The following is a 17965-nucleotide window of genomic DNA, read 5'->3' on the forward strand; positions in this document are numbered from 1 at the left end:
CTGCTCGAGTATACTCGAGCACATTGGTTAGAAGATGTAAAATACTTCATCCTAATCAGATAGTTTTAAATACACCTCTGCAGCTGATTTGAATGTTAGGTAAATTATCAACATGATGTTATAAGTCATAATTGTGTCATATTAAAATGAATGTAATGCCATGTTATTTTACAGCAGCTTTTAATGTTTTTCCTTTAATTTGTTAAAAATGTGAAACTTCTATCACTTTTTGTATATTATTTTTTAAAATGAAAAATTCATTCATTCTAGCCAATGCTTAAAAGGGTGAGACTACACCCCCTCTTAGTCACTGCATGTAAAGAAACAGAGTTGAGTAATAAAAGGTAAAAATATTTTTTCTACATATATTTCTATCTTCATCTAGAGCACAGGTTTTTAAACTTTTGTGTTTGACAGACCTTTTGTGTGACAAACATAAAGGCCATAGACCACTTTTTAGAATAATATCCAGTATACTTATAATATAAAAGAATATTTGTCATTCAACCTCATTGACCCTCTGAAATCTTAATGACCCAAGATAACACTAGAAGTGTGCTTCTATTTTGATATACCTAGAACCATGGATTGAGTCAAACTGATCAAGATTGTAATAAAATACCACATTCTAGTGTGTAAATAAGAATTTTGTGCTCAGTTTCTAGGGTTTTTGTCCACTTTTATTCAATTTTGTGAAATGATTTATGGAACTATTATTGTTGATATTGGAGGGCAGATTAAGTGTTTTGAGTATTGAAACATTTTCATCTTTTTTCCCTTAATAAATTGTCATTGTGGCATAAGTGTTTCTCAGTAGTGATGTTTCATGCAAATGTAGTTTTCAATTTATTCATTGCATCAGTGCTTTGCTTTTATTTCTCCTAGCATTTTCTACAGAGCTTGTTCTTCTGTTTACTAACTTTCAATGTAGTAAAAAGTTGTCAGTCATGACATTTCTGGCCTTGTTCCCAAACGCTGAATCAGATGCATCATTACGTGCTCTAAAAGAGATTTGTTGGATGCGATCATCCTTGTCTAGATATGGAAATCCATTCAAAACTTAAATTCAGTGTTAGCATTAACTCCAATCCACAGTTTTGTTCCAAACTTTTCTGGGTTTATTACGCATATAGTGAGTGAGAGAATTGGCATTGGACCCTTGTTAAAAACAGTTATTTTCAATGGTTATTTTTTGTCCAGTTTTGTAGCTTGCAATTTAATTTTCAATAAATGTTTCTCAAATCGCTGATATAAAGAGAAATTCATCTGTTTGGAAATGCACAGATCTCATTGTTTTCATATCAAATAAAGGACTTGCAGTGAGGAGTTAGCTTTTTTTTCATTTTTGGGAAATTAAAAAACTCCAGTAGCAATCCCTTTCTTTCCCCAATGATCTATCTATTAAGAAACGTAGGAACTAACTGCTGGAGTTACCTTCATCTTGCCCCAAACAAACGAAAAAAATTTCTCAAAAAAGATAGGGGACTTAACTAAAAAGTGCAAAAATGGAACTAACTCCTCCTTGCTGGAAGGCCTTCAGATCTTATGAATCTTACTATTTCTTAGAATTGATCTCTTGCTATTGTATCGCAAAAGAAAGTTGGGCCCAAACTCCACACTACTGAATTTTTACTGACATTGCATGCATATCAAAATTTTATTTGCATGTTAGTTGTTACTTTTTGTTGTTGAATTTTCACTTACTCAAAAATTTTCAAGTCAAATCAACTTCAATGTATCCACCATTCAAATTTACAGAGAAAAAAATATTCAGCTTGAAGGTTGGTTTCTCATTGAAAGAAAGCTAGTCCTCACTATAAATTGGCCTTGAAAGACCTGTATTTTTCACTATCTTCATTTCTGTAGACATACATTGTAAAAGGGAAACCTTTCTAAAAATATTGTAAATTCCTTTTTCTCATAGTAGTTGGGTCAAAATTTCCCGAACTATGGTTCTAGGTTGCTAATAGAACAGTAAATTATGGAAAAGAATTACTGAAGATTCCGAAGAAATTTTCATGACTTAATTGATATGATACAGTGAAATCTCAATGTAACGATACTCTGCGAAACTTGAAAAAAATATCATTGTAAAGGGGTTATCACATTATATTGAGAGGCAGCAGAGTTTGACAAGACCAAGACTTGATTTCCAAACAAGACTTAAAAAAATATTGTTATATTGAGTATCATTGTGGCGAGGTTTCACTGTATCATGGGAGTCAAGAAATTGGTTTATCATCTGCGTTCATTTTCTAGTTATATGAAAATGGAGTTTGGTTTGCATCAAAGTAATCCACTTTGCACTTCTAGTGTTACGCTAAACTATGCAAGTGAACATATATCATATACTCTCTTTTCTACCAAGCACGACTCAAGTCTATCACCATGGGCAATTTACTACCGATTGAGTTGTGTCAGAAGTGTGTGTACCTAACAGTCTGAGTGTGTTTCTGGTGTTGTGACTGATTTTTTTCAGTGCTGCCATCTATATTTCATGAATGAAGTGTAATGATTGAATATTTGTACGCCTGTTGCATGAGGGTAGTCGAGAATCCAAGTGATAGGGAGATGCTCCAGATGAACTTCAATATGATTGAAGTATGGGCTAATGAATGGAGCAAGACTTTTAGTGTTAATAAGTGCGTGGTCACTCATTTTGGTTTGAACATCCCACATTTCACTTACGAGTTTAATGATATTACTATTTCAGGTCACTGATTTGAGAATTCTCATTGATGAGCAGCTTAGGTTTTCTGAATTGTTCAGCAGGGGAGGGGGGTCGAAAAAGCAAATAGAATAACAAGTTTCATTCTTAAAAAGATGTGTTTGTCTTTCACCTTTCTACAGCTTCATTGACCATTGCTCGTGCTTTTACTTGTTCACATCATTGACATCATTTTACGACAACTTTTGGTCAAAGTCACCTTGCACTTTGTGATTTTATCTGACCATTCCAATACATATCACATTTTTAAATTCATCAAAGCCATTGGGTCAAATTATAGTATTTTACAATCTACCATCATTGTTTTACGCAACATTGTTTTAGTGATATACAGGGTGATTATAAAAAAACTATCCCGACATAGGGGCCCCTAACTATCATACCATTCACAGAAACTGAATGAAATTTTGGCATAAGGTATTTTGATGTATGCACTCAAGAATGATATGGAAAACAACAGTGTCACTCTAACAGTTACGGTTACAGTGAGAAAATTTCAAAAATATCAAATGGCAACACCAAGTTTTTTATATTGGAATGTGATCTCCATTGTGAAAAACCCTAAATAGCGTTTGAACGGCAACTGTAGCATGAAAATCACCGGCGGTAGATAGGCTAAAAGTGAGGACAACCAATAAGGACAGAGAAGCAGCATAAAATAAAGCATTTTATTGTGTTTCACAAATTTTCCACATGACCTTGTGGAGGACTAATTAGGCTGGGATCTCAGCCGAAAAAACGGTGTGATGAATGAAACGAACATTAATGCTCTGGTGCACGGCAAAGTCCTTTTTACTTTTTCTTTGCCTAGTTCCGGGGATTTTCGTGCTACAGGTGCCATTCCAACGCTATTTAGTGTTTTTCAGTATGGAGATCGCATTCCAATACAAAAAACTTGGTGTTGCCATTTGATATTTTCGAAATTTTCTCACTGTAACCGTAACTGTTAGAGTGACACTGTTGTTTTCTATATCATTCTTGAGCGCATACCTCAAAATACCTTATGCCAAAATTTCATTCAGTTTCTGTGAATGGTATGATAGTTAGGGGCCTATATGTCGGGATAGTTTTTTTATAATCACCCCGTACATACTTTTAATTTTCCTTTATATGACAAGAACTAAGTTTACGTTATTTTTATATGGTCATTAGTTTGACCAAATTGGTCCTTGCGCCAATAAATCCAATCTAATACTTTTCTGCTGCTTAGGTTGTCCTGGACTGGAGTATGCTGTAAGGTTTTAGAGACCATACCTACAGAGGGACATAGACTTGGTTGAGGGGATGCAGATAAGAGTTACACGTGCTCTTGTTGGTGCAGAATTTTAGAGACTTGATTTTTTGAATATGTTTACATTGGATGAACACTTGTCAGGGGGATATGATCGAAGTGCTTAAAATTTTCAATGAGATGGATTGGATGGACCATGAGTTATTAATACACTGTCAATCAACTGCTTCAACAAGGGGACACCTGTATTATTCAGTGGGGTAAAATTCCAGGTTGTGTCACAGGGAGTTTTTCTCTATTAGGGTTGTTAATAAATGGAATAGCTTACCTCTGAAGGTTGTGAATTCTAACACAATTAACACATTTAAAAAGAGGTATAATAAACATAGTGGGATAAATCAAGAAGCTATCCATCCATACTTGGATAAGACAACCACAATCTTTTTATGAGCAAATGTCATCTTAATAATATAATCTTATTATATACTATTAATTATTAGTTTTTCTTTTGTGATATATGCTTTTATATATGGTTGCTCTATTTTGGTTATATATGACATCCATATTTGTTATGGGCATTTTTTTCATCCATTTCATTGGGCAATTTGCCTGTTGTGGCTTTTGTATTTGTATTAATTTGGCTTGTGCTATGCAAAGAAATCACTATTTTTTGTATGAATCATGGGCAGCAATAACTGTAGCTACACCTCCATAGGTGGTAATCCTTCCGATCTTTCATCCTTATTAAAATCATGTGGTTAAAAACCAGATTCTTTAGATTTTTTGTATCTTTATAAAAAATGCCTTATAAATCCTTAAATTGTGCTTTGCTTGAAAAATCTCTAAAGAAAATACTCTTTCATCTTTCGGTTCTTGATATTCTGGACTAATCATGTTTTCTCAGAAAAAATAAGGGAAATTTTGATTTCAAATTACTGCAGATTATCGCTAAAATCAGCAGAAGATCACCACTTGTGGGAAATGAAGCTTGACTGCAAATAGATCTTGCAAGAGATTAAAATGAATTCTACGAAAAACAAATGATTTCACTGATTTCAGTGAAGGATAAAAAATATAAGTAGGCTTTACTAAAAATATGGGGAAAAAAAGGGACATTTTTATTTTCTAAAATATTTTTAGAAAACGTGAATATCTCAGGAAAACGGGTCATATGGTCACCCAATGCAATCCTAAAAAATCCTAACTTTTCTTTCCATGTATATATATGTCTTTATTAACATTCTCCTTTTTTTATTCTTCTTTTAACATTTTACATTCTCTTTTCTCTCCCCCCCCCCAAATCTATTCTAGATCACTAATGTGAGAGGCATGAATACGAGATATACCACAAACATCAGATTACTATTTGATATCCGCAAAAAATTTTGAAGTGAAAGAAAACCTTATAAATGATATACAGCTGAGCAAATCCAGTGTCCACTTTGACCAGATCTAAAAAATTTTACCACGGCCAAAATTCAAACTATAAGGGTGTCCACTTTGTTATAGGAAGCATTTTTGCAGTTCATAGGCAAAAAAATGAATAAAGAACACTTAAAACTAAGATGTTAACATATAAATTACCAACCCTGTCAGAAATGAAAAGTTTCGATTTTGAGTAGTTAAATATATGTAAAAAATAAACTTTTCTATATGCTATCATGAAAAAATCATGAAAAACCATCAAAACAACAGAAAAAATTACAAAATTTTTAAAACTTTTTTTTTCCAGTATATGTGTAAGAAATAAGTTGATTTATTATTTTAAGGGCCAAAAACAGCAGAATTTTTTTTTTTTAAGCTATATATTTGTTTTCATAAGAGGGTGGATAAAATCCATGACTTTGTCATAAAAACCCTAAAAATAATATATTATTAGAAAATAAAAGTGAAAAATATTTATCAAATATTAAACTTGAGGTTATAAACTTATGGTTATAATTTGAGATCTATTTTATTTTGAAAGTTCAACTTTGAATTTCTCATTTCAAAAATGTGGAATGTACATTTTTTTTTTTGGAATGACCCTTGTGCAATGTTAGCTACCAAGGTGAAATAAAGTAAAATCACAATTAGTCAAACAAATTTTCCTTCCAGAAATTCATCTCCATATTTTGTCCAGTTATTTGTGCTTTTCTTCTTGGTGTTGCATTTTCAATATGGGTCATTCAAGTATTACATCAGCATCGAGGGGGGGAAGAGGGGGTTTCGGATTTGCTGACTTTTGCTGACAAGGTGGGGGGGGGGGGGTTTGAAGGTTGCTTACGTCATCAACCACCCATGTTTGAAGATATAACATATTATAAGCTGCTGACGACATTTTGCTGACAGGGAGAAGGGGGGTCAGTGTTTTACTGACTTTTGCTGATAAGAGGGGGGGATAAAAAATGGCTGAAAATCTGCTTACGTAATATTTGAATGGCCCCTATCCAACTGTGTAAATTCAGAGCTTCTTGGTCAGTAAAGGTAATTTTATCTGGATTATTCTTAAAACTTGGCTCATTATAGAAATGCTCATTATATAGGTATTAAAAACTTAAAATGAGCAATCACCTATTGCTTAACAAGGAAAGATATGATTTTTTTTCTGTTTACCGTATCATACATGAAAAACTGAGCATCACATCTGAATATTTATTTTACCTATTATGGTTTCATATTTCCCTCTGATAATATTTGATTAATTAAAAATGCAGATGATATAGGAGTCATTCTATAAATCTTGCAGTATGCTTAAAATTGGAGTTTATACATTTTTATTGTAATATATTAAATTTCAGGTGGAAAAGACTGGCACCACATGATGTCGTGGCAGACTGCTCTAACATATCACTCGATTTGATTGAGGGTAGCCCAGAGTTCATTGGATGGAAAAATGCGTTTGGTATGCAGCCTTTGACTATAAGTCCAGGTTAGTCAGTCTATTTTTTTTTGGAATTTTATTGAATATTTAATGACGGACTGCCAGGTAAATATTATATGAGCATATTTGAAAAATTTCTACAATCTGTAAATAATAAAAGTTTAGTTCTTTAATTCATATGATCAAATTTCACATAACTATGTGATTAACCCCTTCACATGCAGCCTTTGGGCAACAAATTTGGAAGATCTGTATTCAAAGTATTGGCCATAAATCTCGAAAAATTGTTTCTTTGCACTTTTGAAGTAGAAGGAAAGGTGGGGGGGATGAGTGCAGTAGATTTCCCTCTCGTGATTAACCACATCCTTCACCATCCCCCATGTGTTCTCTTTCTCTCATATGTATATACATATATATAGTATATAGTATGAATTACAAAGGTAGAAAGATACGTCTTTTATATGTGGGGGAATCAATAAACAGAAGTATAAAAAATGAAAAAAAAAAAACTTTTCTGTTCACACAGGGCTACAATGAAGCTTCGCAATGATGAGAAAATGGGTAAAGAAAACAGGGGGTTCTTGCAATAGGAGTTTTTTGTGATGACATTGAACATTTTCTTTTTTAATCATTTTTCATTCCCTTCTAAATTGACAGAGGGCAGTGATAACTTTCAGAGCTTGAGTAGTACAGTTGATTCAACTTCTATATGCGGTGTTGCTCCTAGCATTATTAAAAATGATCCATTTTGGACACCTTCTGAAGCCTGTCAATTTTCCATACCTTCAACTTTACATCCTGAAAATAATGGTAAGTTTATTTTTTCTTTGAAATCTGATTCTAAATATGAGATCAAATCTAAAAACATTATGCTTTGGGGGAAAGTAAATAACAGCAGTATTTCAACTATTTATATGTCTTATCTTTATATATATATATATATTTATTTTTTAAATCATTTCAGATAAATTACCAGTTTGTAAGTACAGTCGAATCCCGTTTTAATGAATACTGTTATAGCAAAAATCTTGTTTTAACAAACACTTTTCTAATGCCCCCATATAAGTTTACACAGAAACAATGGAAAAACCTGGAATTCCTTTATACCGAAATTTCGTTATAACGAAGTGGTTTTTCCAGTCTCTTGGAGTTCATTATAACAGGATTCGACTGTATAGTAGGACTCCAATTATTTGAGCTAATCTGTACGAGACCTACCTCAGATATCTGAAACCATGGATAATCCAAACTTTACGGAATTTTGACTTTGAATGCAATAAATTAATGCATAAATAGAGCATTACACAAAAGTTATTTTTTAATCACTACAATTTAATTCATATATCAAAGAAAACATCTCCAATAAGGAATAATGGAAACTAAAATGATCTGTTCTACAACTGCCAGCCACAATTCTTTCTAACTGTAAAGTCCAGGTTGATTTATTACTATATAGTGATAATGATATATAATAATATATATAACTATAAATTATTATATAATATATAGTAGTATAATATGGTTATATTAATGTATGTTTACTCATTTTAAAGACTTCAGTATTTTATAGGAATGACACAAAGAGCAATGGCATAGATAACTCTATCAGACTTCAACTCTCTCTCTCCCAGACTTAAGGGGTCTCACGACTCTTTCAGTACGAAAAAAGGAGAAAAATGTTCGCTTACTTTGAGTGGTTTTCTTAAATAGTAAATATCACTCAATCAATTCAAAAACTTTATATGTTGTTAAGAACATTTCATATATTCATAAACATTTTTTATTTGTCACTCTTGTTTGTATACTTTTTTAAAAAAAAATTTAAATTACACAAATATTCCAGATTTTTTAAACCGCAGTATCCCACCATCCGTAAGATTGTCAATGAAAAAAATCAGATAAATTAAATTTTGTGGCACGAAATTAAACTATGTGAATGCCCAAATCGAATAGACCTCTATTGTGGCAATTGACAAAAAGGAACTATTTAAAAAAAAATTTTAAACACAAATTTTCAAAATTTACTATTTTTTTGAAAATGTATAAATTTATAAAAACTGAAAAAATTGTCGGATATCTACAACTGAGGTCTATTCTACTAGTATATGTTATATAAACATTCTTGCAAAGTTTCAGCAAATTTAGTCCAATAGTTTTCCTTTTATCTTACGGATAAACTCCAAAAACTACATTCTGAGTAAATCGCGTTCAAAGTTTTTTTAAAGTGTAATTTGCATACTTTTTGTTTTCACTCAATCAAAAGTGCCCCTTTTGATACACCAAACCTTCTTGGTCAAGGATATGTTTATTTGCTTCACTTTCATGCATTCGTCTTGCTCTCCTGGCCTCTAATGTGGTCAAGTCAGCACGTCTTTCAGCAACTCGCACACGCTGCTGATCTGCTTTCGTAGCTGCTGTATGAAAAAAACAACCAGGCTCCATTCCTAGTGCACTCAGAACCTTTGCCCTAGCAGTTGCTCCCTCATTAAAACTTATTACAGCTTCATTGACTGCAATTTCTGCTATTTTTCGCCCACATCCTGACACTTTAGGGCAAAATTTCCAAATTAAGTTGTTTAGCGACTCATTGTTGTTTTGAGTTTTAGCTCCTAAACATCTCTTTAGAAGCTCAGGTTCTGATAAATGTATAAAAACCTTTTTGATGTGTTTTGCAATCGCTGGAGGAATAGGGTTCCTATGATGATACTGATGTACTTGACCTTTGGGTGACTGTTTATATTTTTGGTAGTTACACCGGGAGTCTGAACCTTGGGGACAAAAGAAGTGCATCGGTTCAGCATCAGTTGAACAAGTATGGCAGTAAATTGCCCAGACAGCTTTCCGCATATCTTCTAACGAGTCACTGTTATTTCTTATTGCATTTCCATAATAACATGATAACTTATCGATAAGTTTGTCAGTTAGACGTCCTTTTCCACTGAGCGGTTTCCCATCTTCAAGTTTCACTCCTTTCATTTCGGTTTTTAATTTGCGAAGTCTAGTCCCCATGCGCTTTTGAACATGTCCCACACATTCTATTTTGGCGATTGGCACATCTTTTCCATAGGGGTTACATCGACTCACTTCCAGAAATGTCTTTGCATCACCATCACCAATGTATTGCACATATTTCACACCCCGTCTCTCAATGGATCGTTCGAAAATTCGCCTCATACCGTCAACTTCCATCTTCCCTGCTGATCCCACATGATTCTGAATACATTCATGGGAAGTAGAAGCAGAAAATTCACATTTTTTACAGTAACTTGACATTACTTCGGTGTCTATGGCTTTACCACTTTGTGCGCCAACCACAGTGCACACACCAATCCGAGAAGTGTGGCCCCTAGTTTTCCAGGTACCGTCTCCACTCACACAAATCTCTGTGGATCCAGTGAGAGAAATTTCATTCTCAGCAGCTTCTTTCATAGAAATTATTGCCACATTTGTAGAAGCGTCTCTAATCTTATTTGTAATTTTATCATATGAATTTTGTGTGACAGGTGAAGGAAGATTCATTGTCGCACAGAATGTTTTTAGACTCGCCAGTCCTTTTCCCAAACAGCGCATAGCATATATGGCTCTTCTGTTTATCTCAGCAATATGATGGTTCTTCCCAATCATTCGAGAAGACCGTATCGGCTTCAAATATTTACATTTACTACAGTTTATGATGAAATTTGATGCTAAGCCTCTGATTTGACCCTCTGTTACATCAATTTCACCATGACAAGTTTTGCAGCACAACAAACTCTTTAAATTTGAAATAAATAGTGATATCTCAATAAGTCTATATCCTTCAATCGAAGACGTTGCAGGGCTTTGTGGAATTTTGAAGCTAGGAACACTCAAGTTCAGTTTCTTTGCAGATGCACTTGTGGATGCTGTGTCGTCCATCCTTTCACTCTTGGGAGTATGCTGGTTTCCATAAAACCTACGCTTTCGTGATCTGTACCCACATTGCTTCAAGTACTTTGAATTCATTATCCACGAATAAAGCGAAACTAATTAATAAAAAGTATATTTCAAAAATTCAATATTACCAAGAACTCAATATAAACAAGATCAAAAATAAAAACGAGATGTGGAAATAGCGTGGTTTCATACGAATGTAAACAAACAATGTTCTGGAGTGGTATAAAGTGCTTATCTTCTGTTTTTCTTCTTTAAAGTAGTCTGTAAGATAGATAGATTCAATATCTTCCTTTTCTTGAAAAAAATCTCCACTTGCTCCGAAAAAAAGTCACGAAAAACAGAGAAATATCTATATTCAAAAGATGGGCGTTTAAAGGGCCATTTAAAAGGACCTTTAAATTTCTTTGTTTACAATTCTTTTTTCTTAAATAGCAGAAGAAAGAAATGGCCGATCGACAAGCGGTTTTTTGCATTCGATTCCTGATGAAATGAAGAATTTTTTAAAATTATTTTTGAAAAATCGATTTTTTGAAGCGTCAAAGAGTAGTGAGACCCCTTAAGAGTTCTTAAATTTCCTTTGATTTACTTTACATTGCTCAGGATTCTGGGGCTAATCACAATTTTTCATTCAGCACATGTAATCACACATGCCAATTGGAAGTTGTTTTTGTCAATTTGACTCACTTCCTCTCCTGTTTGATTGCAATTTTTATCATCTTATTTTTCAGTGTTTCTCTTGATACAATAAACATTTTGATGTTAGATCTCAATAAAAATATTTACTATGATTTTTTTCACATAAGGTTCCATATTTATGTATGAAGAATCTTCCCCCCCCCTTTTTGTTGTTTGCATAAATTATCATGAAAATCTCCCTAGTTTTAATCCTCTATTATGGACTTGATATTTAGAGTACATACTCTATGTCAGGATGGATAGTCAATATTATTGTATACATTACTATATATTATTGTACGCAAAAGTTTTTTCCATTGTCTTTCTTAATGAGAGAGATACAAACCAGTATACCTAGTAAGATGAAAGGGTGTCACAGTGACTATCCCATATATTTGAGAACACATTCACCACAACCAACAATATTACCAACAATGTCACAATTGGTTTCTGTACTGTCCATTAACATTCTGTGTGAATTTCTTTGCTATTATGCCGCTGCAGATGTCGGTTCACAGAAGGTCAGTCTCAACTTTTGTTGTCAAGTATTGTCATTTTGTCCAATAAATTGCTTGTCCCGTAAAATAGAAACATTCATGTGTCTATGACTTTTTTTAAACAGTTGTTAGTTATAGAACTTGCAAGAAGACACAGATTCAGTGAAGAAATTTTTCAGGAGTTAAGCAAACATTACATGAGGAAAAACTTAGCACTGGTGATGATGAGAATTCAGAGAAAAATGAAAGCTACTGCAGGCCAAACATTAGTGAAACATGCAACATTACTGATGATGAATGGAGGATCAAAATGAAATTATACTTCCAATCATGCCTCAGCTAATAGAAAATAAAAATACTGCAGAAAAACAATGAACATGAAGGCCTGAAAAATAATACTACATTGAAGCTAACCTAGAACTGCATACAAATGTCAACCTGAAAATGAAGAAACTGCTGCAGATAAAATTATATGAAGTATTATGAAACCTTCTGTGATAATGAATAGGATTTCAAGGATTACAGAATACTTTGCAAGAAACTCAAGGCTTACAGATAATTGCTTTAGATTATTCAAATTAGGTAATTTTAGCAAATCAAAATTGACAAGCTTTGTTGGAACTTTTTGTAAAGTTCTCATGAGGTGCTTCCATCTGGAAAACAAACAAGCAAGATCTGTGTTCATCAATCTTATTTAAAACTGAATCTGATGTAACATTGACACCCAAATCAAGGAGAAAATAAAAATGTTCTAATCGTGACTCCAGTCCACGCTAATGTTCATCAAAAGAAATAGTTTGTATAGAATGCTTTGAAAACTAAATAACAATAAAACTAAATAACAATAAAACTAAATAACAATAAAACTAAATAACAATAAAGCTAAATAACAATAAAGCTAAATAACAATAAAGCTAAATAACAATAAAAACAATGGTTTCACCATCAATAAGTATCAATTCTTTGTGATATAATTCCATTCCCTGTCTTGAAAATTATTATACCAAGCTTTTTAAGACATTGAAGTGTTTCCTTCCAAAAAGAAACGGGGGGGGGGGGGGGTCACACGCACCCTATAGTCTTTGTAGATGTAGATATACAGTGAAAGCTCCCAACAGCCACCACTAACGGACTAAGAAAATGTAGCCATTATTGAGAGGTTGCCATTGTTAAGTGGTTCAATAGTTCCCAAAACAAAATTTAAATTTTTTATTGCATGTAAAATTATAAAAATTCATCCTATAATTAATTAAAAGAAGCTGTTTTGTAGCATGTGACATTTACTTTGCATTGAAGATGCTGGAATTTTCCATGAAGATCTTTCATTTGTGATTAAACAATTTTTTTATTGTTCATTTCATTTAAATAATAATTTATGGGTTCTAGATATGAAATGCAACTGTTTTTTGGAAAAAAATGTGACAATTTCAATGCACCCTTAGTCGGACAGCATGGAAACCAAGGGCTTCCTGGTCTATGATACAACTACTTGCTATATTTCAGCCCTAATTTCTGCTTTGTTCTTTTCTGAAACACATCTAGTGCACCCATTAGCTTACAACTGCAGGGTTCAAGGAATAAAAAATCCTTCAAAGCAAATCTTGGGGCCTCTTTTCTTATGATATGCATCATTTTTATTTCATTTTCATGTCCAAAAGTGGTGGTTGTTCATAAATCCTTGTTCAGAGGTTGACCTTAATGTTAATCCAATTGGAAGCGTTCTGTTCCAAGAAGGCTGTTGAATGGGGCTGTTGTTTGGAGGATTTGTTATGGGAGCCTTTCTAGTGTTAATTTAATTAGCCCATTCAAAACAGAAGTTACCAAACCTATTTTTTGTATGTCCCTTTGAGCTGCCACTGAAGAAGGGAGATATGAGGTGATCCAAAAAAGCCTTGGATTATACTTTTAAGGTGATACACAGTATACAAACTTTTTGTATACTTTCATACAATGTTTTAAGTTCTATATATATTTCTACATTTATTTTTCTGTTCTTATCAACTGTAATTACTGGATGGCTTCAGTTTACAAAGTCATAATTCTGTACTTTTACATATTCTTTAGATGCTGACATGGCTGAACAAAGTACCAGTGATAGCACATGGCAGAAAGTAATCAGGGATGTAGTACCATGTTCTAGTCAACTTGAAAATGTATCTGAAGCAATGGAAGCAAAAGAAGGTTATATATAACTTATTTTACATTCAAAATCTTTTGTAAATTTCAGTTTCTTCATCTAAATATGGGTAAAATACATGAACAGTAATAGGCTAAGCATAAATCTTTTAACTGAAATGATGAGATATTTGAGTGATGTGGTAAAGAATCTGAGCTGCTTCTGAAAAATCTGAGAAGCCATTTTCTCTAAATTGACACTTGTTTGGCTTCAATAAATGATTCCTAATTTTTAAATTACATTGAATCTTTAAATGATACATATGATGTAATGTATCTTACAATTTTTAGGGTATCTCACTAATTACCTAGCATTAAAAAAAACAAAAAAATGTTTTTTCAGTTTGTTTTAAATTTTTTCCTTCTCTCAGTAAAGGTATTTGTCTTCACTTGACGAAAGTTTTTAAAAATGGAATCTTAGATCCATGGCCCCCATATTTTTGAGACTGGCCTGCGGGCTAAAATCGTTGATACCCTTCCTTTCTTCAAGCCAGGTTTTTTTCATGAGTGTATTATCTATAGTAAATTTATTAAGTAAAAAAGGGGAAAAAAGAGACATCTGGGGGGGGCGGCGGCTGGGGACTTGTCAGCAGCCTCCACCACATGGGATCATTGCTTAGTTTACAATAAATGTAACAAAAGTCCCCAATCTGGCAAATATTGGCCAGCAAGCAGTCAGAGTTATAGTTTTCAACTATGAAAAAGAAGAATAATTGAATAAAAACACATTGTTTAGATTTTTACTTTTGTAACTTTGATGGGCCATACTCATCTTTACTGTCATAAATTACTTGATTTGAATTCACAGATCAGAATTGTTTCTGAATGATTGGATAAATCAAAATATAAAATACTTTTCATTGTCTTTTAATAAACAGGTTAAAAACTTTGATTAATAAAGGGATGTCAACACTTCTTATGTGAACAAATTTTAGCTGTGATGGTAAAAGTGGTAAAAAATATCCAGGGTTGTGCTAATTGCACGACCACATGGGCAGAGCAATAACTAGGATTTTCATCGCTCTGGGCAAACATTATTTTGCCCCACCGCTTTAAAATTCTATCATTTTATAATGGTGTTCTTTGTTCCCACCTAAAACTGTTGGGAGGGCACAAAATCGGGGGTAAAATAAAAAGATGTGGAATTTTTTTTTTGAATTTTTTTGTCTGTAAAATTTAAACTATGAATGTGTTGGATGGAATGACTTCACAGAGAAACTGGAAATTTTTGATGCATTTCACCTAGCTGGGAACACAGATGAAAGTTTTCAGGGTCATTTTATTGTTGCAGCTTATATGCCAGGGGGGGGGGGGGGCGCCAAAATTATGTCTTACACTGGTGAGAATTTTGTTTTGAGCTTCCCCCTGTTTTATCATTTCTTCTAGACTGAATACTGGCACAATTGCAATAATGTCAAGGACAAAATTATTTCAAACACACCCTCATCTCTCTTTTGCTTTTTTTTCTATCTCATCAGCAGATAGATTTCTTAGTATGTTATATATATGTACAGTAGAACCTTGTTTACCCGAACATCAATTTTCCAAACAACTCTGTCAACTGAACATCTTTTCAACCTAACTCATTTCCAGTTTTCTATAGTCAATTATGCTCAACAGTTGGTACTCTCTTGGAACTTCAATCCTTTTATCTCTCAATTTGATAGCTTTGTTCTATTGTACAATAATTCACTTCCAAACAATTATACATACTGTACCTGTGCTATAGATGTAAGTAGGGGCAGATCCGGATACAGTATATGTAGTTAAAAACGATTGACAAGCAAACCAACACGTGGAAGGGAGCAGATTTAGCTGTCATCTTTTATTTTTATCTGACGAATTCATTCATCTTAATCCTATGGGTGTGCCTTAATTAAAGGAGAGCATCTTCTTGACAACAAAACAGTTCTTATCACGATTTTGCCGGGGGGTTTCATTCGTAGCTTGCTTAATAACAGATATTTTTCAATCTTTAGCTTTAATAGCATCAACACGTTTCGTCTTTGTCAAGTGCAGAATGGAAACCAAACGAAAATGCATTTTAAAACAAAAAAAAATGGTTTTTAGTGTTTTTTTCATTTACTTTTCAGAATAAGTCAGTTAAATTTTATTATTATAAGATTTTTGTTGTTGAATTTCAATTTATTCCTTTACGTTATTGAATTAATTTCGAAATCAATTTTCCTAACTTTTCACTTTTCCGAACACCCTTCGGTCCCGATAATCGAGGTTCTACCGTATATGCCACACACTGTATATATGTAAGATAAGAAAATATGTATAAAACCAGACTATCGATAAAAATATATAGTTTATTTTTAATTACCAACTTGAATTGGAGAAACGGAAGTGAAGAAAAGGAAGACCTAATTCACACACACACACACAAACACTTTCTTTTGGTCTGTTTTAAAAATGTGATGAATGATTTCACATTCACCAACTTTCTGCAGCTGAAGAATGAGTTTCAATTCTAGGCATTTAAAGTTGGTCTGAGATCTGTCCCCTGCTTGCAATGTGTTAACAAGCACATAAGATCATGAAATCAAGCAGGGAGATGAAAACTGAGAATTTTAATTGTTTGGCATTAAGTTAAGTTATTTTAAAATAAGAAAAGCATTTCTATGCGAAAATATGTTAAGATCAGCTGTTTACTCTGATCCAAAAAGCCATCAATCATTAGTTTGAAAAAAGGAATAAAATAAAGAAACTTAGTTTTTTTATTATTATAATAACAAAGGGAAAATACTTCCCAGATTTTAAAATTTGACACATATGTGGAACAATATCCCATTTTTGTTTGCATGATATCAGTAGGCTTTTACTAATAATTTATCTACTAATTAGATTGGATTTGTTTGTTATCAGGTGATTTTTGTTTCTTTTGGAACTTGGTGATTCAACTTAAGATTGACATCCTGTTCAATAGCTAATACTGGAATGAAACAATCTGAGAGAAATTTATGAGGCAGATACAAAGCTAAAATGTACAATTTATTACAGAGAGAGAGAGCAAAAAATTAAAATGTGCTTATGAGATATATTTATTATATCGACATTTTTTTCTGTAATTGTTAGCTCTTATAATGACAAGACTTATAGTGTGTACTGTACTATTTGTTTTGTTTTTTAATTTTAATATCTAAGAGCACTATACAGAAATAATGAATCAATATTAATGATTATTTCTCTGAATGATAATTTCTTGCTTAGTCTAGTAGAGTCTCAATGATCAAAGGTTGATGAGACCTAGGCCACCACCAATAACAGAAAACAGGGTTCCCTCTTGTCCTACTTTATAGGTTTTGTCCTTGCTGCTGTGGTGGTCAAGTGGTCACAAGGACCCGAGTTCAAACCCCACCGTCGCCACAGCGGTGGTTGGCTGAAGTTGGTTTTCTGTGGTTCTTAACGTCGAGGCGGGAATGTGAGCTGATCTCCCTGTTAAAAAAGCATCGCTGTTGTTACACAGAGCAACAGTCCTCCAATGCCACAAATGTTCAATGATTATGCTTCACTCACAATTTGAAATATAGATGACTGCACTAATTCATGTACAACACTATATATGCACTCAGCCTTCCAGCACAACTCAGTCGGTAGTAAATTACCCATGGTGATATACACCAGAGTTGTGCTTGTTTTGAAAGAAAGAAAAGTTTTGTCCTACTTTTTTACCAAATCCTGTCAACAAAATTTGTGTAACTTTTTTTAATGTAGAGAGAATCATCAAAATTATTGCCAAATAATTCAAATGCAATGGATTGCAAACTTAATGATTCTGCCAAAGCAGAAGTTGTATCATTTTTTCAGGTTATTTGGGGGTTGTATGTGGGCCAAATGGTTTATTAATTTTTCTTTTGCTTAGTTTGGGGTTCAAA

At 33.1% G+C, this 17965-nt stretch overlaps 2 protein-coding genes across 4 annotated transcripts in view; one reads left to right on the plus strand and one right to left on the minus strand.

Annotated features, from left to right (window-relative positions):
• Nucleotides 1-17965, plus strand: part of Tsc1 (tuberous sclerosis 1 protein hamartin) — a 134237-nt gene that overhangs the window by 55113 nt on the left and 61159 nt on the right. For all 3 annotated transcript variants that reach the window (XM_089253459.1, XM_089253458.1, XM_089253460.1), the window contains 4 exons: nucleotides 271-344; nucleotides 6740-6870; nucleotides 7480-7632; nucleotides 13974-14090. In XM_089253459.1, the coding sequence (XP_089109585.1) occupies nucleotides 271-344; nucleotides 6740-6870; nucleotides 7480-7632; nucleotides 13974-14090 (475 nt within the window). The remainder of the gene's footprint in view (nucleotides 1-270; nucleotides 345-6739; nucleotides 6871-7479; nucleotides 7633-13973; nucleotides 14091-17965) is intronic.
• LOC149065446 (uncharacterized) lies at nucleotides 8897-10840 on the minus strand. The gene has a single exon (XM_089253931.1). It carries the CDS (start codon nucleotides 10804-10806, stop codon nucleotides 9079-9081), a length of 1728 nt encoding a protein of 575 aa, XP_089110057.1. The 5' UTR covers nucleotides 10807-10840; the 3' UTR covers nucleotides 8897-9078.

This window comes from Pholcus phalangioides, unplaced genomic scaffold, assembly GCF_987345545.1.
Source record: "Pholcus phalangioides strain wild (caught in Gottingen) unplaced genomic scaffold, Ppha-v1.0 ptg000039l_1, whole genome shotgun sequence".
NCBI lineage: Eukaryota > Metazoa > Arthropoda > Arachnida > Araneae > Pholcidae > Pholcus > Pholcus phalangioides.

Excerpts from the sequence above, each read along its gene's own strand:
- LOC149065446 (XM_089253931.1), bottom strand. The coding sequence starts at position 10,806 with ATGAATTCAAAGTACTTGAAGCAATGTGGGTACAGATCACGAAAGCGT.